General features: G+C 34.9%; 3 protein-coding genes and 1 long non-coding RNA gene across 8 annotated transcripts in view; 2 read left to right on the top strand and 2 right to left on the bottom strand.

Annotated features, from left to right (window-relative positions):
• LOC107774831 (uncharacterized) overlaps positions 1-1130 on the bottom strand; it is a 28931-nt gene extending 27801 nt beyond the window's left edge. For all 4 annotated transcript variants that reach the window (XM_075251926.1, XM_075251937.1, XM_075251930.1 and 1 more), the window contains exon 1: positions 772-1130. In XM_075251926.1, the coding sequence (XP_075108027.1) occupies positions 772-826 (55 nt within the window). In that variant the 5' untranslated portion in view covers positions 827-1130. The remainder of the gene's footprint in view (positions 1-771) is intronic.
• Positions 1131-2652: 1522 nt separating this feature from the next.
• Positions 2653-8790, top strand: LOC107774830 (uncharacterized). Its single transcript, XM_016594479.2, has 3 exons — positions 2653-3803; positions 7225-8212; positions 8307-8790. The coding sequence occupies exons 2-3, from the start codon at positions 8081-8083 to the stop codon at positions 8580-8582; spliced, it is 408 nt and encodes a 135-aa protein (XP_016449965.1). The 5' UTR covers positions 2653-3803; positions 7225-8080; the 3' UTR covers positions 8583-8790.
• Positions 8791-9221: 431 nt separating this feature from the next.
• On the bottom strand, positions 9222-12969 carry LOC107774829 (uncharacterized). 2 transcript variants are annotated; one of them, XM_075251921.1, is made up of 3 exons: positions 11045-12969; positions 10008-10926; positions 9222-9931 (listed from the first exon to the last, which is right to left on the bottom strand). In XM_075251921.1, the coding sequence occupies exons 2-3, from the start codon at positions 10311-10313 to the stop codon at positions 9740-9742; spliced, it is 498 nt and encodes a 165-aa protein (XP_075108022.1). In that variant the 5' UTR covers positions 10314-10926; positions 11045-12969; the 3' UTR covers positions 9222-9739. The 2 variants fall into 2 exon arrangements, with proteins under 2 accessions (XP_075108022.1, XP_016449964.1); XM_016594478.2 differs by having other exon boundaries at positions 12775-12910.
• Positions 12970-21456: 8487 nt separating this feature from the next.
• Positions 21457-22273, top strand: LOC107774828 (uncharacterized). The gene is made up of 2 exons (XR_001645599.2): positions 21457-21918; positions 22014-22273. It is a non-coding gene; the product is annotated as an uncharacterized LOC107774828 (long non-coding RNA).
• The last annotated feature ends 2590 nt before the right edge of the window (positions 22274-24863 follow it).

The following is a 24863-nucleotide window of genomic DNA, read 5'->3' as shown; positions in this document are numbered from 1 at the left end:
TAGGCAGAGGATAATGACAGCTACATCGACAAAATATGAGAAACGCTCAAAAAGGTGACACCTGGTCTTAAAAGCTACAAGAGTCAATTTTTCACAAGCAAGATGCTGGTTCAAAGGGAGGAGATACAAATCCAAATAAAGTGAGCAAGTTCAAAAGAGCCCGATGTAAAATATATTGAATATGTATAATTCAACCATGAAGAAGAAATTCCACACAGGATTTTCACACACTCTATATAGCAGCCGAGAATATAGCCAAGAACCACGGAATTTACACAAGGGATCAGCAGTGAGTGCGTACTTTTTACTTGAATGAGCTAACTAACACCATCACATGGTGTATGCTATTTGCTAAGAATGTAGTGTCATTTGACGAAATCAGGGAGAGTGTCAACCCAAAATGTGAGCTGCAGAGAAGCACTCTAAAAAGTAAAGGTTTTAGGATAAGTAAAGGTAAGATTGCATATATTTACTGCTAGTCTAGACAGCATAAGAAGAGTGAAGTTGAGGGGAGATAACAGGGATTGCGGTGAATGCAAAGAATTCAGATACCTAAGCTCGATATTCCAAAGAGGATGGGATGATAGTTCAGAATGTTACACAGAGAATTAAGATGGGATGATTAGCATTATATAATAGGCAAACAATATTCTGAATGCCCACTGTTCCTGCAAATAAAATTACCCAGCTAATTCCGTGAAGAACTTTTAAAACGGATTTCACAAATATCATTTGCCTAAGCACGATTAGGGAAATAAAAATGGCAATTACTTGGGGACAGCACTGCAAGACGCCGTCGTTTAAGGCATGAAATGATACTCCTCATCGGCTGCTGATGGGATACAACAACGAAATGAAAAAGACAGTTTGAGTGTTCATATAATAACCTTCTCCAGCGGTGTCTGGTAATTCAGCTGCATAAAGTGTTTGAGAATATGCCTCTGAAAAAGGTAAATTCAGGCGGAGCTATTGAATTGAAGCTGCGGCAACGGTGCTTCGTTTTGCTGCTTTGCCGCTGCCCGCTGCTTTCTTGCTGCTGGTGCAGACTTGGGACCTAAGAATGTGCCACGTTTCGCTTACGTGGCTCCCAAGCAGAAAGAGTGAGAGTGAGCAACAACTCACACAATGTTAAAAGAAAAAAAGAAAAAAAAAAGTTAGTAATGAGTTCCTTATCACTTAAATTTACAGGGCTTTTGAAAATCGATGCATTAATTTTGAATTTTTTTTTTGAATACTCGAACTCATGATTCTCTTAACTAATAAACACATGTGACCCTTGAACCTATGCGCGTGTATTACACATACAGAGACGTATCCATCCAGTCAGCAAATAACCAATCCAAAAGTAAGACCCTAGCCAACTAATGCCATATGTAATTTTTAAATAAATATTGTCACCTATATTTATATTTTAAAAATAAAAATAAATACAATAACAAAGAAAAAACTTAAACCCTTACAGCTTCCTCTTCCCCGTTCCTTCCCATCATCCCCCTCCCCCCTCCACACACCTGCAACTTATTCGTCTACTTCCATATCAGCACTCCCTTCCTAGGTTCTTCTTCGTCCTCTCCTCTCTCTCCAAATTTTTCTTATTTTTTTCTAGCTAGGTAGATTGCCGGAGAAATTTTTCGAACAGTACTTTCGCAGAATTGGTTTTCTTTAAAGTTGTAACAATTAATTCGTTGTAGTGGCCAATTGGCGTGACATCCTCAGCAACAGGAATCGATTGGCATTGCTCTTGGGCGATTTGGACCACTAGAACGCCATCTACGACCAACTGGAGCTCGCCGGAGAGTTGCAGGTCATCAGAAGTGGTGATTCCTACAGTGAAATCTCCTGATTTTTGGTGGAGATGTAGTTCTTGGTGTGCAGAACAATCTCTACGGCTTGGAATTGCAAGATTGAATGGTTAAAAATTGAAAAATAGTCAGACCCGATGAATTGAAGTGGCTTTTCTCTAAATCTGACCCGATGAATTTTTTTATTTTTTAAAATTTTATTTATCATCTTTTTTTAATTATTTATCATATTCATGCGCTTAATACCGGTGATTAACGCGCAATTGGCCACATCAGCTATAATATTGCCACATGAGCATAGTCAACGGTCAAAGGTGTTTATTAGTAGATATTTTTTCAAGTAGAGGTGTGCAAATGGAAAAATCCAAAGTTCGTATATCGACTTTCAAAAGCCCTTCAAGTTTAAGTGGTCACGAAGTCATTTCGCCAAAAAAAAACTGACAATGTCAATTTGTCGTGGCAAATGTGCGGGTTGAGTCGGGTTTGAATGGATTGAAAATGGGTCAAATACTCAAATAAAATTGGTCGCTACCCAATTTATCCATATTTCAAGAGGGGCAAAAATGAGTTGCCTATGTGAGGAAATCATCTAACTTTAGCGAAGCCAAACAAGAAATACTAGAACAACGGAGAATGTAGAAATATACCGTTACTCATTTTCAACTCGTTCCAAAAAAGTTTTCAATTTATTTTAATGTGAATTAAAAACGATTTGGCTCTTATTTATTATATATACTAATTTTAGTGTATATGTGTTGTACGTGTGTTCCGCATAATTAATAAAAAAATATATACAAATATATATATATATATATATATATATCATTGCGCATGTATAACTAGCTTAACAAGTGCAAGCAGAGCAGCATTGTTCCAGCTAGAATGTTGAGAGCTTCTCTCTCTAGAATTCAATAGTCACCTACTAACAATACAGAACATTTTCCACCAGCTGTAACAACAGCCTGCAAACATGAGCGAACCAAATTCAAACCAAGTAACTACCAACCCTGATTGTGAACCTCCGGACATGGGAACTATACAAATTGATGAACCTATCCTGCCTACAGCAAAAGCCTCTTTCCTACAAATGTTATGTTCTAACCCATGTGCTATCCCCTTCCCCAAATCCACATGCATTATTCCTACAGAAGCAGACCTATCAGATGAAAGTATTGCGAGTGAATACGATGATAAAATTTTCATCGCTCTAACAACTACTGATAAAGCCAGACTCTATTCGCCCTGGCAATTTTCAGTCATTATCAAACTTTTTGGGAGAAAAATAGGCCACCAAATCCTTCGTACCAAAATCATCTCTCTTTGGAAGCCTGCTGAACATCTCACACTGATTGATCTAGGGTTCGATTTCTTTTTCATTAATTTCACTAAAGAAGAATATATGCATAAGGCACTTCATGAAGGTCAATGGTTCATACTTAACCATTTCCGAAAATGGGAACCCAAATTTATCGCCTCCACTACACAGCTAACATACTCAGCCCTATGGGTTCGTCTGCCAGATTTACCCACTGAGTTTTATGATCTAGAAATACTAAACAGAGTTGGCTCAAAATTGGGGCAACTATTAAAAGTGGACACATGCACCTCCTCTACCACTAGAGGCTGGTATGCCCGTATATGGTATCGAAGTTCCCTAAGAAAAGCCGCTTAAAACCCATATTTATATAGGGAACCACAAACAAATATTGCTATATGAGGGTCTCAACTTACTCTGCATTAAGTGCGGCAGATTTGGGCATGCTTCATGGAACTGTGTCTATGCTCCAAAGGCAAACAACAACCTAGACCTTCCCACATCGCCGACAACTACGGCTTTCTCTCAATCTCACCAAAACAAGCCACCAGAGGAAACAAAATGGAAAGTTGTTACTTTCCCAAAAAATGCTGACACCGCCTTGCCCACGACAAGTCAGTCACCCAGGTCATCGAGGCTATAACAGGAGACGGCAGTGGGAGCTACAATGGTAAACAACACCCCAGGTACAACCCTTCCACTCTAATGGGCTTTCTAAAGCCCAAAAAAATGATTAAGGATCCTAAACAAATTCATACTACACTAGTTAATCAATTCTCTTCTTTAAGTGGTATAGACCCAAATCTATCCGGTGTGGATCAACTTAATAGCAATCCACTAACTACGTACATATTCGGATCATTGCCCTCTCCTACTTACTCTAGAAACTAGGCGGTCTCCTTTCCACAAAATTTTTAGATTTGAAACAATTTGGACTACGCACCCAGAATTTAGGGAGTTAGTGTGTAAAGTCCGGGAGGAAAACTCTTCCCTTATTCAAACTACTAATAATTTTCAACATGTGGTCATGCAATCGTATAGGAATACTTTTGGCAACATCTTTGCAAAGAAACAAAAAATATTAGTTAGACTAACAGGTATTCAATCCTCCATCCACTATTCAACTAGCTTATTCCTACACAACCCTGAACAATATCTCACAAATGAATTTAGCAATATACTACGATTAGAGGAAGAATTTTGAAAAGTCCCGTATCACTTGGCTCAATGAAAGTGATGCTAACACCAAATTCTTCCATATGTCAACCCTTCAACGACGAAAGAGAAATAGGATAACTGCACTGAAAGATACAGGTGGAAATTGGTGGTTTAACCCTCCTGATATACACAATTATATCCAGGAACATTTCTAACAATTGTTCACCACAGAGCACATTCAATTAGTATACCAGCGTCAAGACTCTAACACCTACACATTCAGTACTGTTGACTTTAACTCCTTGGTAGAGCCATTACATGACTCAGAAATTATTAACTCAATCTTCTCATTTAAACCCCTTAAAGCACCAGGTCCGGATGGACTACATCCTTACTTCTATCAAACTTATTGGCATGAGGTGGGTCCAAAGATTACCACTTTTTGTCATCAAGTCCTTGAAAATATGACTATCCCGCTAGAAATTAACACAACTTATCTTTGCTTAATTCTAAAGGTGAAAAATGCACACACTATTAACTAATACCAGCCCATTAGCCTTTGTAACACTATCTACAAGATTATCTCTAAAATCATCACTAATAGGATTAAGCCCATCCTATCTCAAATAATCGAACCAACACAATCTAGTTTCCAACAAGGCACGCGAGCTTCTGATAACGCCATCATCATTCACGAAACCCTTACATACTTCCAAAGAAAGAAAGGGAAAGTTAGCAACATGCTATTAAAATTAGATCTTGAAAAGGCTTTTGATCGTATAGAATGGTCCTTTGTCAGGAAAGCATTACTCTTCTTCAACTTCCCTCCTCCTCTAATTAAGCTTATTATGTCTTGTATTACGACCTCTACAACCTCCATTCTAATCGATGGCACAAGCATCCCATATTTTTACCCGTCTAGAGGAATTCGTCAAGGTGACCCCTTGTCACCATACCTCTTTATAATGTGTATGGAAATGCTTTCACGTAGTATATCTCTATCCATGGATTATCTTCAATGGCAACCGATAATATTATCTAAAACAGGACTTATTCTATCACACCTATTTTTCGCGGACGACATCATCTTAATAGACAAAGTTAGCAAAAAAAAGTTGTCATGCCATTATAGACACACTGAATTACTTTATCGAGCACTCAGGCCAAAAAGTTAATTTCCAAAAATCTAAGATATTTTTTTTTCCAAATATTGCTGCCAAGCAAACAGGAATTTCGACTTAGTTCTTTCCAAATGTCGAAAGGAAATACTTTTAGTAAATACCTAGGATTTCCTCTCTTTAACTCACGACCAAAAATAGACTTCTAATTCCTGCTAGATAACTTCAAACACAAACTAGTTGGATGGAAAACTAGTTGAATGACCATGGCAGGGCACACTACTCTCATTAAATAAACTCTTAATGCTCTTCCGAACCATGTTATGCAATATATTTCCATTCCACAGTCCATTATTAATAAAATAGAACAATATCAATGCAACTTTCTATGGGGTACTACAACCACAAAGAAAAAAATGCATCTAATCAAATGGGCCAGAATTACCTCACCAAAAGAGTTAGGAGGATTAGGTATTCAACATATTTACTAGTTAACGCTTTTGCTTTGCATCTTTCTTCTGGATTTCATGTTCCTATTTTTCCTATGATTTCTGTGGTGATACTAATATTGTCTCCTTTTGTCTTTTTTTTTTCTTGAGCCGAGGGTCTTTTGGAAACAGCATCTCTACTCCTTTAGGGTAGGGGTAAGGTCTGCGTACACACTACCCTCCCCAGACCCCACTAGAGAGATTTTACTGGGTTGTTATTGTTGTTGTTGTTGCAAGCTTAGCATGGAGATTGTTTCAATATCCTCAAACACTGTGAGCTAGGACATTAATCAACAAATACATTTCTATATCATCCACAGTCAATCATACCTCAATCTGGCGGAATATACTCAAAGGGTGGCAACACTGCCAGCTTGGTCTACAATATAAAATAGGAACGGGAGATCACATTAGTTTTTGGTATGACCCTTGGATTAAAGCGGGTACACCCCTTCGCTCACTTATTCACGGGCCATTACCAAAAATACATCAACAAGTAAAAATTACATCACTTCTTCACCAACAAGAATGGGATTGGACTAATATCCTGTTTGACCTACCTTTACACATAAAAAATAATATCCAAACACCTTACATATCCAAGTATAAAAAAGGAGCAGACCACACATTCTGGGGACTGACATCTTCCGGACATTTTTCTGTTCAATCCAAATATAAAGCATTAACACATCACAACAATCAAAATTCTTCTCACACAAATACTTTCCAATGGATTTTGGCTCTGCCAATCTACCCTAAAATTAAAACTTTTCTTTGGCTCCTTAACCACAATAGGCTGCCCAGACTTCAGTTCCTTCACTCTATCAATATTATACAAAATGCAACTTGTCTATACTGCCAAATAACAGACGAGTCTATAACACATATCTTTCTAAATTGTGAAAATGCCAAAACATATTGGACATCACTAGGACTCCATGGCCACATACAAACACTCACACATATGGACCATCCACAACAATGGCTACATTATTTAATTAGTTCTAAAACATCTACCTTACCTTATGGGATTAATCCTCGTACTTTTCTTTCCTTAAGTCTTTGAAATATTTGGTTAACTCGCAATAAAAATATTTATAAACAAACCAATGGCACTGTTATCGCCATTTATACAATCCAACAAGCTATTGAGTTTTGTTATTTAGTGGCTTCATCTTTCAAAAAACCTTCAGGCAGCAGAACTTCAGGCACCGATCCAAGGGCTTCAAATAGCTATTTAGTTCAATGTAACACCTCTTCAAGTGGAATTAGATGCAAATGAGGCAATCACTATGCTATATAATGACAATATTATATACAATAATATATAAGTTTGACTGCAGGTACCTACTCCAGCAGCTCCATAGCCCTCAAATACAACATGCGTACAGAGAGCAAAATAGGATAGCGGATCAACTAGCCAAAGCAGGTAGCTTTTTGGAAAGTAATATGGCTATGCGACCTTTTGAAATACCACCACATTTTGTGTGCCGGCATTTTGAAGCAGATAAGCAGGGGACAACTCTTATGCGCCTAATCCCACACACAACAAAGCAAGCAATTGGAGATCATGATGCAGTACCAGTTTTGAGCAACCAATGGGCATCAACCTCTGCAACCAGTTTGGAAAACAGTGGTATACCAAAACCACTTCCTACTTACTTTTTCTGTTGTAATCATAGCTCCAATAGGAACCCCACAAACACTGTAGGTAGCACTAGTAATAGCTTAGTTTATGAATGTAAAAGGGTGCGACCTGAGCACCCTCAACTTTGTACACATATGTTTTATTTAATGGAAAAGGTTCAAATACTCTCCTGAACTTTTCGAAAAGGTCTAAAAATAACCTCTATTAGAAGTTTGGCCCATCACCCAACTTGTCGTTACACTATCGGGCTACATAACCCCTTTGTTTTAAACGACTACCATAGTGGATTAGTCATCCACTCAAAATATGATATTTTGGAAATTAATATACACATAAAATTTTATTTTAATGCCCAACCCTACCTGTTACCCGACCCTAAATAAAATAACCATTCTCTTAATACCCTCCCGAATTTCACTTCACTTGAGAATTAGGAATAGCTATTCTTCTCAATCACCAACTCACAAAGTTGGTGTTATTTCCGGCGCAAATCTGGACAACCAAGTTAGGGTTAGTATTCCCACCATCTTTCACCATTCAATTCCCAAAATATGAGCCAGGGATCTTCGAGTTCATCATATGGTTCGAGGAGAAAATGCTGTTATGGAGTTGTTGCTAGCCAATTCACTGCTTGGACTCCAAATAATGCCGGCAGACGATTTAACAAGTGCTCAATGCCTAATGTAAATTTTATAACAATTATTTGTGTATTTTTGCTTAGGTAAATAATGTCGGTAGACGAAAATTATCGATAATTTAATTCTAATTGTTGCGCAGGGACAGAAATGTAAGTTCTGGGAATTAGTAGATGATGAACTTCCTGTTAGAGTTACAGCACTGATCAGTAACTTAAAGAATGAAAATGAAGCTCTTAGACGTGAAAGGAATCTCCTGCTGATGAAAGTTGTCGAGATTGAAAGTGTCTTAGCAGGGGATGTTGCAAAAATTGAAGATTTCAAGGAATTAGATGATGTTAAAGGAGACAAGGATGTTTCTAAGGAAAAAATGGATGGAGGTTTAGTGTCTGTGAAGGAAAGTAGTCCAAACAAATGAAATATCATTGGTATGGTATGGTGTTGCTTCGTTGGGTTCATGTGTGCTTGGATGATAAAATATCTACCTTAAGATCAACCAAAGTTTGGGTGTATTTGATATATTTAAGTGATTATGTAACCTATGTTCAAACAAGGTTTATGTATAATTGACATAGTTAAGGTTTAATTTATGTTTTAAGTGTTTATTCTTTTGGACAACATGTGTATTCGCAATCTATATTTCTTAAATGTACATTTATAATCTATAGTACTTTGTATAGATTTTCCCTATATGCTTTTGGACAGCATGCGTATATTGTTGTATCAGTCCAATGTTGCTGTTATAACACTATAAATAGTGAACTGTTTATAAGATGAAGCATATTGTAGCAGTTGTTATGGAGGAGGCAAGAGAAGCATATTGCAACAGTTAAATAGTAAACCTGTTTCAGCAGTTGCTGCTGCTTATGCTGTAGCAGTTGCTGCTGCTTATATAGCAACAGTTGGTCTCAAACAACTAAGGCAACGGAACTTAACCAAAAAATTGATCTCAAATATAAATAGACATAACTAGACAGATTTGCAGAAAAAGATTTGCATAATTGATCACAAATTAGGCATAATAGATCTCAAACATAAGTAGACATAATTAGACAGATTTGCAGAAAACAGAATTGCATAATTGATCACAACTTAGACATAATAGATCTCAAACATAAGTAGACAGATTTGCAGAAAACAGAACAGGGCACATAGGCCTCCACAGCTTTGTACATAGCCAAAAAGGTTTCATCAATACCATGCTTAACCATCAGAAACTTAACCAACCCCAAAAAATGGTTAACTACTGTTTGTTAACTAACTAAACATAACTGTTTAATAACCAATCACAACAAAAAACATAGTAATTGTCTTCAAAGAAGATCTTCATCATCAAGTGCAACTTCGTTTGCCCTTTGTTGCCATCATCTTGATATTTCTCTTTCTTGCCTCAAATGAGACTTGGCTTAATGAGATTGATGCTTTTTCCTTCTATGTCAGCTTAGTTGGAGAATAAGGAAGATTGGCAGGTGTCGAAGCCCCAGTGTGATCTCCAGCAAACTTAATTTTTCTTGCCCTAGTTTGTAGGTCCTCTTAGATTGCCCCTCTCAATTCTTGACTGTGTTTCTGAAATAATCATTGGCCTAAGTGGAGGATCTTCTCATTGTCAACTTCTGGACCATATGGTGTAAACTCTTGGGTGACAACAACTGGTGCAACATCAATTTGTGACTCTTGGTCACTATCCATTGCACTAGATTTTTGAGTTTGACTGCCGCTTGCACCAGTTCTTGTACTAGATTGAGAATTGTTTCCAGCAGCCTTAGGCTATTAACAAGTAAAAAAAAATGAAGTCAATTTAAGTAGTATTGTTATAGATTCAAACAATATGAAAAACTTTTACCTTGTAACAACCCCTTGCATTGTGGTTTGGCTCGCCACAATTACTACATGTCATCTGTGTCCCCTTCCTTGATTGACTCCACTGCCCTATCCTTTTTCTTGCCTCATCTAGTTCCCTATTTCTTTTCACTTTGGGTCTACCAACTTGCTTCACAGTATCAGGAGGTAACATGGCTTGTGAAGGTTCAACTTTCCAGAACTGCCGACCCTTAACAAGCTGAAGTTTTTCCTTATATGTTAGCAAGTATGCTTCTTTACTATACCACCAATGGATTTCACCATCAGGCTCTACTCTCTTATGCATCATTACCTTTATTGCATGAGGACAAGGAATGCCAGATAAATCCCATAACCTACATGTACACCTTCTCTGTTGTAGATTAACAGTGTGTCTATCAATTCCTTCAGACACTTCATATCCCCAATCTCCATTGAATATGACTTTACAGACATGTGTTATGGCCCTCCAATCACTATACAACTTCAAGCAAGCTGGACTATATTCTGCATTCCAACTACTCACCTTACCTCATTGTCTCCTAACAACACCATCACTTTCACTCTTATGTCCTCCAACATTTTGATAATTGGTTTTCCTCTAGCCTCAAGAATCCAGGCATTAAAAAATTCAGTGAAGTTGTTATCAACTATCATATTCTTACATTTAGTGTCAAGATAAGCCCTGCTCCATGCCCTTGGGGGATACTTTAAGATATCCTTTGCAACATCTTCTGACAGATCACCTAATTTTTTCAATTGGTCTTTAAACTCCTCATCATATGAACTCCATGCACACCCCACCATAACAACTTTCTCATTTCATCATTTCTCCATTTTTTGCACCAATTGGCCTCAATATGTCTCACACAATACCTGCGGTTAGCCTCAGGAAGTACTGGGATAACAACATCCAACAAACCCTGTGAAGTGAATCAAAAACAGAGAATCAAAGAAATCAAAGAGTGAATAGACTATTAGAAACATAAAATCAAAGAAATCAAAGAGTGAATCAAAAACAAAGAATCAAAAACTATTTGCCTTTTGCATATCTGATATGAATGTGATTCTTGCACCAGTTTTAAGCTCCAAAGACAACTTCAACATCTCCATGAACCAACTCCAAGTCCTGCTTGTTTCCTTGTCCATCACAGCCCACACTAGTAGGTAGAAATGATTCATGGAATCTTATCCTAATGCCACCAATAACTGACCTTTGTTCTACCAATTAAGAATGCACCATCTACTCCAATTAATGGTCTCAAACCATTTTTCCAGCCTTGCTTCAAAGCATTAAATCTTAAGTACATTCTCAAAAAATTTTACTACCTTCTGTTAGTGCATCTTTGGAAATATTTATGACTACATCACTTCCCTAATTAGACAATTTAATTTCTTGACAGTATGCCTCAAGTTTGTTGTAGTCATCTATAAAACTACCCTCTAGTTTATGAAGAACCAAATTCTTATCCCTTTTCAATTTGGATCTATTCACATTCAACTTGAAATCATGTTCAAGCTCACATATCATATCTTTAATCATGTATTTAGGGTTATTTTGGACCTTACTCTTAAAATACTGAGCTAATGTGGCATAATCAACTCTAGGATTCTTAAAGGCATCCTCACATGTGTGTATATCCTTCCAGGTTTTAATCTTGAGCCCACTAGTTTTCCCATCTTCAGAAATTAGACACTTAAAGGGACACCCTTCTTGACAACCATACCCGGTTCTTTTTTTCACATTTAATCAACTTCAAAGCCTTTTTGTTAGCTAAAGCATAGAAATTTACAGCCTGCCTGCCTTCATTTATGTCTTTAAATGACATACCTAGCTTCAACTCCTTATAGTTTTCCAACTATCATCTACAACCTCCTCCTTTCATAGCTAATACCCTCCATTTCATCAAAATTATACTCCCTACCATCTGAAGGTTCACATTCACCACCAGAACCAAGACTATGTTCACAGTCAGTACCAACCTCAACATCTACATGATATGTTTCTATATGGTTTATGATATGTGGAGCAAAAACAGTGGACTTACTCTCATCAATAACAAGGAAATTTAAAACCTTGAATTTGTTATATAATAAGCAAAGAAGAGCCCTGATACTCTCATCACCTTCTACCAAATAATACTTACCCGAAGGCCCAACCACTAACAATTGTTTAACTTTGACAAACCCTAATCTAGAGGTAAACTCATCACATATATCCTTATAACACAATAAATCAGGATCAAATGATGTCCATAAGTGCACAAGTTCCTCACAGTATACTAGGTCAGGTGAAAATAACCATTTACCCCCATAGTTGAACACAATATCAACCTCTGAAACCATTATTCGAAAGTTAGAAAAAATAGAAAACAATAAAAACAAAGATGGGACCACATCAGAAAAGATACTTATAAAGATAAAGTATGGAATAAAAAACCTTAAAAGACAAATCTGTGATCGGGACAACCAAATCCCCAACAAAAAACACGAGAATAAACAAAATCCAGCAATAAACAAACATATACGTATAAAGATAAAACATGGAATAAAAAAACACTAGAAGACAAATCTGATCTCGGAACAACCAAAGACCCACCAAATCCCCAACAAAAATACAAGAATACACACAATCCAGCAATAAACAAACATATATAATGCTTTTTAACAGACAAACATTAACTCCACTAAATCACATGTTAAAACGATTTTAATCCTAAAACCCTAACCCAACAAGAAAGTGTAACAAAAAAGAAGCTAAAGTAACTTACCTTGACCAGAAGAGTAAAAAATATGTTGTAAATTTTAGCAGAACCCTCCTTCGATTGGCATTCCTTGACATATGCAGAAACCCTATTAAGAGAAGGGTTATTTCGGATCGGGTAACGGGTAAGGTTAATGGGTAGGGTTGGACATTAAAATAAAATGTTATGTATATATTAATTTCCAAATATCATATTTTGAGTTGATGACTAATCCACTATGGCATATGGCAGTCGTTTAAAACAAAGGGGTTATCCAGCCCAATAGTATAACGGCAAGGTGGCCGATGGGTCAAATTTCTAACGGAGATTATTTGTAGACCTTTTCAAAAAATCCAGGGGTTTTTTGGACCTTTTCCGTTTAGCTAATGCAAATTATCTTTCCGACCCAAAAAAAAAAACTAGCTTAACAAAAGAAGAAATTCCCCACATATCTTAGATGCTTGATAATAATAATAATAATCTATTCATCTTATCTAAAGTTTTTTTTTTAACTTGACCTGAAATTATTAAGTGTCCTCTCGTAGGTATTTATATATTTTGATGTCAAGTTAAAGAGTTTAATAATCAGAGGCGGATTCAGAATTTAAACTTTATGGGTTCATCTTTAATGTTTTTAGCGTTGAATCTATTATATTTTTAAAGTTATGGGTTCATTTCTACTAATTTTGCAATTTTAATGAATTTTTACATATAAATTTTTACTCTGTTGAAAATTATGAGTTCAATTGAACCCATTATTAATTCACTGCATACGCCCCTATTACTAATAGTGTATAATGAGAAAAATCATATCTAATAGTATTTAAGAATATGTATTCAAATTTTTGTACGTAATAATGAATTAGGAAGGAAAATATATTTATATAGGCTAAAATTTAATTAAAATGAATATGGAAAAAACCTTGTTTACTTCTTAAATAATTCTAGTTTGATATGAAGTAGATATGTATTACATCTACATACATGGTACATACACATGGGATTTATAAAGTACAAATGTATATATGTATATACTCTTTTTTTTATTTTCTTTTGAAGAAAGTGAATGAAGAAATTGTTATTCGTGTAGATATTCTATATGGACGTGTACATAACTACATATGGCAAAATTTTGTATGAAATTTAGGAAGCCAAGGATTTTTGCAAGGTAACATTTTCCTTAATTTAAAGTACTAAACATTATGACTTCTATATAGTTCATAAGAAAACATTTAATAAGTAAAGTTTTAATTGGGTTCAAATTAAGATCCTAATTATTAATAGAATAATTAAAGAATTTTATTATTTAATGTAAAATCTATATTTAAATGGTAAAAAACGATAAACAACCAAAAGTTTGGTGTGATATAAGCTTTTATTTTGTATCACCTTTAGGGGTCGTTTGGTAGGAGGTATTAGAAAAAATAATGCAAGCATTAGCTCTATGCATTATTAGTACCTTGCTTGGTACATTTTTTCAACATGTGTATAACTAATACTACATCATACTTGGTAGTATCCTATGCATTAGTAATACATAGAAAACCATGGCATTAGTAATACCAAGGCTATTAATACATGCATTAGTATGTTTAAAGACAAAATTGTCCTTAGAGTCCATTAAAGTTAGAGAATATGGAGGACATTTTTGTAAACAACTATTTTTCTTAAAAATTATGTAATGCATTATAATTTTAATACACCACACCAAACACTAGATAAGAAAAAATATATGCACAACTAATGATTGCATTACTAACACATGCATTACTAATCCATGCATTACTAATACACCTTATTCCGTATTATTCTTATACATCCTACCAAACCACCTATTAGTATTTTTTTTCGTCCTAACGCATTGTCTATCATTACAATGAATATATCGTTGATAAGAACTGTTAAGTGAGGAAACAAGAAATAGTAGAACTATAATAGAAAGAATAAAATAATATAAGTTTTTTTCTTATAACTTATTATTCTCTTATTTCATCAGAAAAATTAGGAAAATTATGCTTCCCGATACATTGTGTTATAAAACAATAAAAGAAAAAGAACAGTATTGTAAAGAAAAGAAAAGTAGGGAGAGAGAATTCTTATTGATTTGAGATGAATTGCAAGGGAATAGAACCCTTTTATTTATAGGGGAAAAGCGGTTAAGTCACCAAGTAACAAAACCTACGATCTCTCTAAAATATAGACATTCACCATAAATAAAATACTATTTATAACACTCCCCCTTGAATGTCTATTCAACGGATAATGTGCCTCGTTAAAATCTTAACTAAAATAAAATCCAGTGGAAAAAAATTCTAGTGAAGGAAAAAGAGTACACATATCTAACAATACGCCTTCTGGTTGCCTCATTAAAAACCTTGCAAGGAAAACCCGATGGAATAAAACCTTGTAAGGGAAAAAGAGTACAACACGTATTAACTCCCCTTGATGAGAGCATCAATTCACATCCTTGAGCTTTCGCATTCCAATCTTGTGCACTAGCTTCTTGAAAGTTGACGTCGCTAGAGATTTGATGAATAAAATAGCCATATTAACTCCAATGAATATATTGCACCTTAAAAATCCTCGCTATCACATTCTCATGCTTATAGTTATAGCAAGATACATATGTGTGCAAATAGCACTTAGGATATCGTATTTCAGGACCAAGAATTGTATATGCTTTAAGCGATTTAAATCCTTCAAAGATTGTCATATAAGTCAAGTCATATAAGTCATATAATAGACTTTAATTAGATACATATCAAGCTTTCATGTCATGCTAGACAAATAAAATATCGAAAACTGATTGCACATATCATTGACTTTATACTTTCAAGTGTTTGAACTACATATCTAAAACTACATGTCTTTCGTATGAAACCAATTCTATATGAATTGTGTCTCTTCTATTTGGCCAGTATTTTTGTATCTGTATTCCACAGACTTTGAGGACCTCATCTATACTTAGCGATATAATAGATGTTGTCGACGAACATTTAATATCGGTTCCAATATTTTTTCGTAAAGACATAACATAGAGATCTCTTTATTCATAGTTTCAGGTACCTGAACCTCTCCTGAGATTTTATGAAGTATTATGTCATGTGATCTTCTAGATCACTTGCCTCCTTATTATGATTATTTTGATCATTTGCTCATCTTCTTTATCAAGAATTTTATTTGAAACCGTTTTGTCTATATGTTTTAAGAGTACCATAGACTTTGTCCTTCTAGGACTTATTCTAATAGGAGCATTTTCAGTGAGAATATAGTTACTTTCTTTGGGTCAGCAAATGCGTCTGACATGCTTTGCAATATATTACAGATGAATTATCTTTTTATGAACTTTAAGTTCATATTATCTTATTCAAAAATTAAGATGTACAAATGATAATTCATTTCACGTAACTTTTTCTCAATTGTTTATCCTGTCTCCCCCGTCATTTTAGAAAAAACTAACTTGCTTCCTCAACTTTGGAAGTTCATCTTTGTGTGTTATGGTACTAATCAAAATACACATTGCACATTAATAATAATACGATGGAATTATTTGGTTCATACCCTAAAGCACTTGTGAGGGGAGAATGTAATATACTTTCGTATTTAACATATATCAAACTGATATAGATAACTTTATTCTCATAAGGAATAGTTTAACTATTAAATGGAGGCACTCAATAAATCATCTTGCTAAACGAGTTGTGATGTAAACCAACTTATCAAGATAAACTATCTTGAATAGAAAATTTGAAAATTATGCTCTAAATTAAATTATTGAGCAAGTTACCTCGCAAACATCAGGTTGCGGGTTAATAATAATCGCACATGTAACCATCTCATAGATACATCTTATGTGGTATACATGGTAGGTGAATGAGCCCATATTCACCTTTGATATTTTCAGTATTCATGAGATTCAATCCCAATTTTAATTGGTCTATTAATTAATGAGAACAACAAAAGAGAATTTGTACATAATTTTCTATTTTTTTTAATATTTACCCATGCGAAGTCTCTTTTATTTTTTGCACATCATGCCTAAATTAACATGGCTAAACCAATTATGCCAACTGAATAAATTATCAATATTGATAAACTTCGAGTTTATATCATGACGTGTGCAATTATGAATCAACTCCAAGTTTATTATGATATGGATTTTTATATCAATAAATTTCTACTTTATTGTGGCATTCTTTTGTTTGTGTAGTACAAACTGAAGAATAAAGTGTGTAACTTTTCATATACATATTACCCTACTACAAGTTGTAGTAATAGAAGATATTAAATCTTTCCTTTATTTGTAGTCTCAATATAACCAACCGCTTTCGCGAATACTTTAGAAACTTAATAAGTTTCTTTGAGACTTACTACAACACAATGCCTTATTGATAATCAATTTTATTCATCAAAAACGGTAATAATTGGCTCTTCCAGAGCTCTCAATTAATTTTGTACTACCACATATTCATCAACATCCATATGGTGAATATCTCTTGATATTAGGCTATATAAACGATATTTACATCCTAAATGTACCACGCTTTATTGTTATTTTGAATGCTAAATGATAACAAAATGCTCTAATTAGTGTTCTTTTGCTTCGCAGGGACTAATCCAAGTTAGGAAGTACTATGGAGTGTTTTGGAGTCAATAATGTGAAGAAAACGTCCAATCAAGAAGCACCCGAGCGGAACGAAGCAAAAAGTGGACTGGGTTGGAATCCACCGCGACCGCGGTGGACTGCGGAAGGCCAAAGACGCGAGGCAGAATGTTTGTCTCTCACCGCGGTCGCGCCGCGTTCTGCCGCGGCCGCGGTGAACTGTGCAGTTGCCCAGAACTTTTGGGACCAAAGTGTAACTCGGGGAAAACTTATTCCAAACCCTTATAAACTCAAGAAGCTCGCCCAAGAAAGGATCAAATTTATTTTTAGACTATTTTGGAGGCAAGAACAAGTGTGAGAAGAGCAACCAAACATTAAAGTTTTTCTATCTTCTCTTTATTATTGCAATTACACATTATGAACAATTTAGTAGTTTCATCTTGTTTTGTTATGAGTAGCTAATTCCTTAGTCTAGGGTTTTGATGGAACCTATTGAAGGATGAACTTCTTGTTATGTTAATATAGTTTGCCCAGCTTAATCTCTATTTGTTCAACTACGTTCTTGTTGTAGTTAATTGATAGGATCCTCAATTAGCTGTGCCTATTTAGTGTGCATAACTCGGGAGAGAGTGCATATAGGTAATTGTTGAACAACACCACTCCCAAAGTATATGAGGGATCAATAACCGAGGGTTTAAAGGCGAGATTAGGGATAATGAAGCCTTGTGTGCAATCTAAAATGAGCTGCAATAAACAAAGTCAGCTAGCGTAACTCGGGAGAGTACGTCTAGTAAATTGTCGCGATTACTCGGGAGAGATTTACGGTAATAAGAGTGATCATGATTGATAGAGACGATTAGGTGAATCTATGTGAAACATAACCAAAAGGGATTCCATCAATAGAGGAAATCATAACCTTAGATCTTTCTCTTAAGGCGAAATACATAGATTACCCCCCGAACTATGGACCAAATCCCTGTTACACACTTTTTGCAAACGAAAATAACTTTACACACTCAACCTTTACAGACTGTTCCTAATACACACCACTTTTTTCTTGACCAGTTTTTCAAAACGTGTATAATGTCACGCTCCAATGATATAGTGACACGTGTCATTAACATATTAAAAAAAACTTTAAATTATAATTAAACCCATATTCTTCATCAAATATACCACCATGGCTGCCATCTCTTCGACTCCCATTCAGATTTCTCTACATCTGCTAGTTCTATTTTCACCTCATTTTCTCCATTATCTTTCTTACCTTCTTCTTCTTCGTTATTTTCTTTTCGAGCAGGTGATTCCCAAAATTGATTATCAAGATCCGCCATTTTCATAGGATTAGATCAACATCTCATTATAAGCAAACCATTTTTAGGCGGAATGAAAATGCTTACTCTGGCTTTCTACTCTTCCGCTACTTTTAATTCCTTCATTTCAACAGTATTCTCAATATCCCAAAAAAAATCTCAAAATAATTTGGACAAACCCAGAAAATCCCTCTCCACCTTTAAAATTCCAAATACCATCAAGCTTCATTATTCATTAATAAACTCTTCTTAATTTTTAGGGAGGAGTTTCGGGAAAACAAACAGGGATCTTGGGACGATGGAAAAAAAACAGGGGAGGTCTTCTGATTGTTGAAAAAGAACAAAACAAAGTAAAAGAAATGAAATAAAAGAAAGGAAAGGTAAAAGAAAAATTATTTTAAACCGTTGGATAAATTTTATTTGATGCGAATCGTTCAAATAAAGAGTCAGATAAGTTTTTTTGTTCCTTCACGCGCCTCATTTTTGTTTGTAAACCACGCACTGGCCATGTAGGCATAGTAGTGTGTATTAGGTACAGTCTATAAAGGTTGAGTGTGTAAAGTTATTTTTGTTTGCAAAAACTGTGTAACATGGATTTGGTCCATAGTTCGGGAGGTAACCTATGTATTTCGCCTTCTCTTAATTGTTTATAACTTAATCATAGTTAGTCTTTATTTGCTTATTTACAGTCAGTCTTAGTAGTAGAAACATCCTCAATTGTTATTCAAAACGTTTGGGAAGTTGATTACGTAGAATTTCGTAAGTCTAACGAGAGTAACTGATAGGTTAATTTCTTGTGGGTTCGACTCTGGACGAAATACTCAGATTATATTTGCAACGTTTGCGTGTCCTTTTTATAAGGCATATTTGGGCGTGATAATCTCTTTTAAAGAGAAAGTTATACCATTATGATTATGGTCAAAATTATATGCAAGATCCGTTTTTACGTTACCATTGTCTTTTAATAATCACATTGCCAAAATATTTTGGCATACAATAAGTACGTGACCAACGACCATTTATGCCATATAATGACATTATTTTCTTATTTCCTCTCAAACCTCATTCTAGAGGTAAGTGTGGTATATTTACTACCACTAGCACGTTCATATTCTTCTAAGAATGAATATGTATTCATAAATCACATTGTCACATTCACATCATCAATGAACCGTAATCATCTATATGTGCTTTACAAAATCTCATGTCAAATCAATGACAAATATTACTTTCACAAAGTGGGGGATTATTTTGAGAATCCTTATTGTTCTCATTACCACAATGATGACGATTATAATTTTGTCTATTGCCACATCCACATTCATTGATACATTCATCGTAATAATTTTGTCTTCTTTCAGACTTATCACATACTGCTATCACATTCTTTTAAGGGAATGAGAATGAAGCAAATTCAATGAGACGAGTTTCTAATTTTTTGCCCACAATCATACATGAATTTGATCATGGCAAGACATAGAATTTTTATCACTTTGGGTGGTTATAATTTCTTACTAACTCCATTAGAGTTATAATCAAAATTTATTGTCTTTGCTTGTATTTAAAATCAAATTAAATAATAAAAGAGAAAAATACGGTAAAATACTTACCTTAAATTCAGAATTTAATCATGAAGGAAGTTCATTGAACAATTGACAATCATTATGCTCAATCCCAAAGTTTCTACTCAATTGGTTAGAGTCTCATGCTGATAACGTGTTATAAAACAATAAAAAGAAGAAGAAAAATATTGCAAGAAAAGTAGGGAGAGAGAATTTTTATTGATTTGAGATAAATTACAATGGAATAGAACCCCTCTATTTATAGGAAAAAGTGGCTTAGCCACCAAGTAACAAACCCTAAAATATCTCTAAAATATAGACATTCACCATAAATAAAATACTATTTATAACACATTGTCATTAATTAACGAAATAAAAGAATTGTCATAATTTGAGGTGTAGTTCATTAACATTAATACTTATTTACAAAAAAAAAACAATGTAAAAATATAAAAGGCAGAATAGCCTGGGAGGCACTTGTACTTGTTCCAATTTGTCATTCCGGTCCCTACATTCCATAAAGTTTCATCTAGACACTTCAACTTAATCAAAACAAGACTTTTAAACCCTTCTGACCGTTGACCGAGCTTATGTGACATTGATATGGCTGAGGTGGACAAAATAAGTGATTTACACGCACATTAGGTGCGTGAGTTGATGATTTTTCTTTATTAAAAAAAAATAAAAAAAAAATAAATAAATAACCCTCTTCTTCTTCTTCTTCATCCCCTTCCCCCTTTCGTTCTGCCCGCCCTCCCCCCTCTTTTCTTCAATCCCCCCTTCTTCTTCAGTCCCTTCCCCCTTCGTTCTCTCTCCCCCCTCCTTTTCTTCAGTCCCTTCCCCTTTAGTTTTGACCCCCCCCCCCGGCTCTTCTCCTCGTCTTCTTCTTTAGATCCCCTCCTTTCCTCTTTTTCTTTATCCCTTCTTTCATTAGATTTTTTCTTTAATGTGTATTTCTTCTTCCATCATGTCATCTTTCCCTTCTATATGACTCCTTTATTTTTTCGGTGGTTTTAGCTTTCAAATTTTTTCATAACCCTTTCAAATTGGGGTAGAGGAATAAGTCAAAATTCAAAAGACTTAATTCTCTGTTCATGTATTTTTCATGGATAGTTAACTTTCTTTAAAAGAGGAGTGAATGAAGTAGTGGTACTCATGGTGCAGAAGCGAGGTGGGTTATTCTTTTAAAAAGGTTGAGTGGGTGGGTTTGAAGAAGGGAGCAAATGTTTTCATTAGTTTTAATTTTATTTTTTTGCTTTTTTATTTTATTTTTTGTTTATAAAATTAAAATGTTGTTAAATAATATTATTTTGGCATAGAATTTGATGTGGATGCTTATTTGTCATCCACGTAAAGCAAGTAAGCATGACGCAATTTCGAAGGTGTTTAAAAGTCTTGTTTTAATTAAGTTATGGAGCGTAATGGACGGGATAACAAATAGAAACAAATACAAGTGTATCCTAGCTATTCTGCCAATATAAAATGAAGCTATAGAGTTATCGGGAAAGAAGGGTTTTACTAATTTGCATTTTCCGCGAATGCAGGCACACCCCATTGTTTGATACTATAAATAAATTCAGAGAACTATAGATTCACCTCTTCGAAAATGGCGAATCAGCAACAAACACAGAGCCGTCTTGAAACAGTACCTCTTTTGGTGGTCATACTTATCGGTGCCCATGTCCTCGCTTTGGTACTTTCTCTTATTCTTTTTCAATTAGTAGTAGTAGTATGATGAAAATCTGTGTGGGGTAGAGTATTTGATTCATTGTGATGAAATTTGTGTAGGTGTACTGGATTTATCGACTAGCAAATCAGAAGCAACCCCCGAGGCTTAAAAAGCACTAGGATTCAGTTATTTTTTCTGTCCTATGTCACTCTCTTCCTGTTGAAATTTTATGTTTGGGTATCTTTGAATTGCTTGAGATTTCAGTTGTTGAAAGTTGAATGGGGATATTTAGTTGTATATTTTTGTGCTTCAACTTGTACTGGGGTGGAATCCCTTTTTACAACAATCTCACTTTTGGTTAATGATAAGCAACTTTAGGTATTAAAATTTCTTGAGAATTTGGGTTCTTGAAATTTAATAGGGTAATCTATTAACTAACTAAGACATGAATATGAGCATTCTATTATATATATTTTGAATTGTTAAAGGTATTTCTTTGAAAATCTAGCAACAAGAAAGTGCTTAAAGGTATATACATAGGGAGCAGATTATCACTGCTGTAAGTGTAAAGAGCCCAAAATATCTATCATGCCTCACCTTAAATATGTCTGCAGCAAAGGTTCGAATATGTGACGAGTGCCCAACTCCCACATCACGCCCTGCCCTCTCACCTTGGGAGAATCTATTACTCATGATGAGTAAAATGTGATGAGGTAATCTAACTTTAGCATCTTTTTATTTGATTAAGAAGGGAAGAGGAAAAGAAGCAATGAGCTGTGTGTGCTTCTAGCATTTCAAACCTTCAGCATACATCACCACTTATATGCGGTTCCCAACTTTTGAGAAGCTACAGGAATCTAGATGAGGAATTATGAAGAAAAGAAGAACGAGTTTCCAAATTGGGTTCGCACTCAACAACTTTCATCTATGTGTTCTATATTTCCATTTAAGCTCAAGTGATCTTGATTTTTGATTGAAAGATTCATTTGAAATTGTGCATTTTCCTATATTATACTTTCTTCTACTCCTTGATCCAGTTTATATGCCACATTTTCTATTTTGGGATGCACCAAATATGATTTTCAAAAGTTCAATTATGTTCAATTAATTATTTGAATTTGAACTCCGATGAAATGCTGTTCTATCAAACTGACTTTTCAAGAGCTATTCAAACACTTTCATCCGCTTTACCTAAGATAATAACAAATCAAAACAATATTTTAAGCTTTGTGCAAATGGTTTTTGCATACATGGAAGAGTGGGAGTATTTGGGATGCTAATGACCCATCCAAGATAATGCATTTACCTTATTTTGGATTCGTAGTGGCTTAACAATTGCTTAAGATCCAGAGGGTTAGACAAAACTCTCTTCTTGTCAATTGAAGAATTTGGTGTGACAAAATCATGTGTTTCCTTATTCATTCCTTCGTTATTCTTTCATTGTGGTGGTTCCAGGCTTTTGTTTAATATAGTGATTTTACAGTCTTCACTCAAATTCAAATGATTTTTGTTCCTTTGAATTTCTTTTTAGATTTTGTGTTTTTTCTCTTTCCTTATATATTAGTAATACATACTAAAGCTTTGGTAGGATTGAGGAGTATAAAGCACTTTAAATATATGCAATGCTGGTAGTTATTTGGTGCTGTTGGTTTGAATTGTAACCTAGAACATCAAAGAGAAGTCAGTTATACTTGAGATAGAAATTTACTTTTCTGATTAAAAAAATAAATAAAGATTTACTTCAGTCCTCTGTGTAAAGTGTTTGGCATTTTTCATGATTTAGCCTTAACCTATCTGCTGTTTGATAATTTATTCTTGAGGACATACCACTCAAATAGTTTTCTCTTTGCCTTTGCTACTTGATATTTCTTTCTCACAAGCAACAAGGGTTGAAGATCAGAGAAGCAGTTCTACCAATGGAATGCATATCCTTCTGTGAGAGGTAGCTTTGAGGCCCTTTACCTAAACTGTAGATCTACCAAAAGTATAAACAAGTTCCGCAGATTTAGGACAGCAACCTCTCTTAGAATCCGTAAGCGCCTTATCTGGTTCTTAACTATCAAATGTGTTTTTTTAATAGGTAAGTATTGTAAAAAAGCGGCTCCAAGTTGGTGCATTGGGGCGTGCATTACAAAACTAACATATGAATTGACGAGAGAAACTGGCCTGATGAAGAAACACCAAAAGTGATACTGCGCTAATGTGTAGTTAGATCTTACGATTGGTTGTTTTCATCCTTTACCATGACTATGTTCGCTTCACCCAAAGACATCAAACCTAATCATGTCAGAAGAAGGTGTAATAGGGAAACACACAACATTGTTTTTTTTTTTTTGGGGGGGGGGGGGGTTGTTTTTTGTCTTTGCTGAGAGGTGAAAAGGGTGCTTCATTCTTTTTTATCATAGTCATCAGGTCCATGACAAACATCATTAGATATCATTATGACCAGCCGAGCATTTCAAATTAGAAATTTTGCTTAGATGACCGATAAAATAAAGGTTTTTAACTTAACATACATTATCTTCACTTGCTGTTTATATTCATTCTCAAATACAGAGCTCCCTTCTTACATTTGGAGAACTTATGACATGGTACAATATCTGCTGTTTAGTCTTTGTTATATCATGTTGGGTATCACTTTATTAAAATTGGATGTGCCAGTGATGCTAAGTGTTTCCAGACTTCGGTCAAGTAGTAAGACTGCCACTTTCAAGTAAGTAATAGAGCTCGTAAAATCAATCAAATAGTAAGAGTTCAAGGTGATGTAACTGGTAGTGAATACTTGAAGGAATACGGATATCAATAGTGTGTGAAGATTTCAAGATTTCATGTGTTGAAGATTTAAAGTCATCTTTAAACTGATACATGCAAGGTCAACAGCCAGAGTCTTGCTCTATGCTTATCAAGGCATTCCAGTTTGTTGCGATTATTTTAGTTTTGTTTGTTTGAGGACTATTTGGAGACAGTGT

The sequence above is a fragment of the Nicotiana tabacum genome, chromosome 1 (genome assembly GCF_000715075.1).
Source record: "Nicotiana tabacum cultivar K326 chromosome 1, ASM71507v2, whole genome shotgun sequence".
NCBI classification, from domain to species: Eukaryota; Viridiplantae; Streptophyta; class Magnoliopsida; order Solanales; family Solanaceae; genus Nicotiana; species Nicotiana tabacum.
The sequence above is the reverse complement of the archived record's forward strand: the minus strand, read 5'-3'. Positions and strand labels throughout refer to the sequence as shown.

Bases quoted from the DNA above. Each gene is read 5' to 3' on its own strand.
- LOC107774830 (XM_016594479.2), top strand. From the start codon at position 8,081: ATGAGCCAGGGATCTTCGAGTTCATCATATGGTTCGAGGAGAAAATGC. The intron at 8,213-8,306 runs GTAAATTTTATA...ATTGTTGCGCAG, and splicing joins ACAAGTGCTCAATGCCTAAT to GGACAGAAATGTAAGTTCTG.
- LOC107774829 (XM_075251921.1), bottom strand. From the start codon at position 10,313: ATGATGCATAAGAGAGTAGAGCCTGATGGTGAAATCCATTGGTGGTAT. The intron at 9,932-10,007 runs GTAAAAGTTTTT...ACTTGTTAATAG, and splicing joins ATGCAAGGGGTTGTTACAAG to CCTAAGGCTGCTGGAAACAA.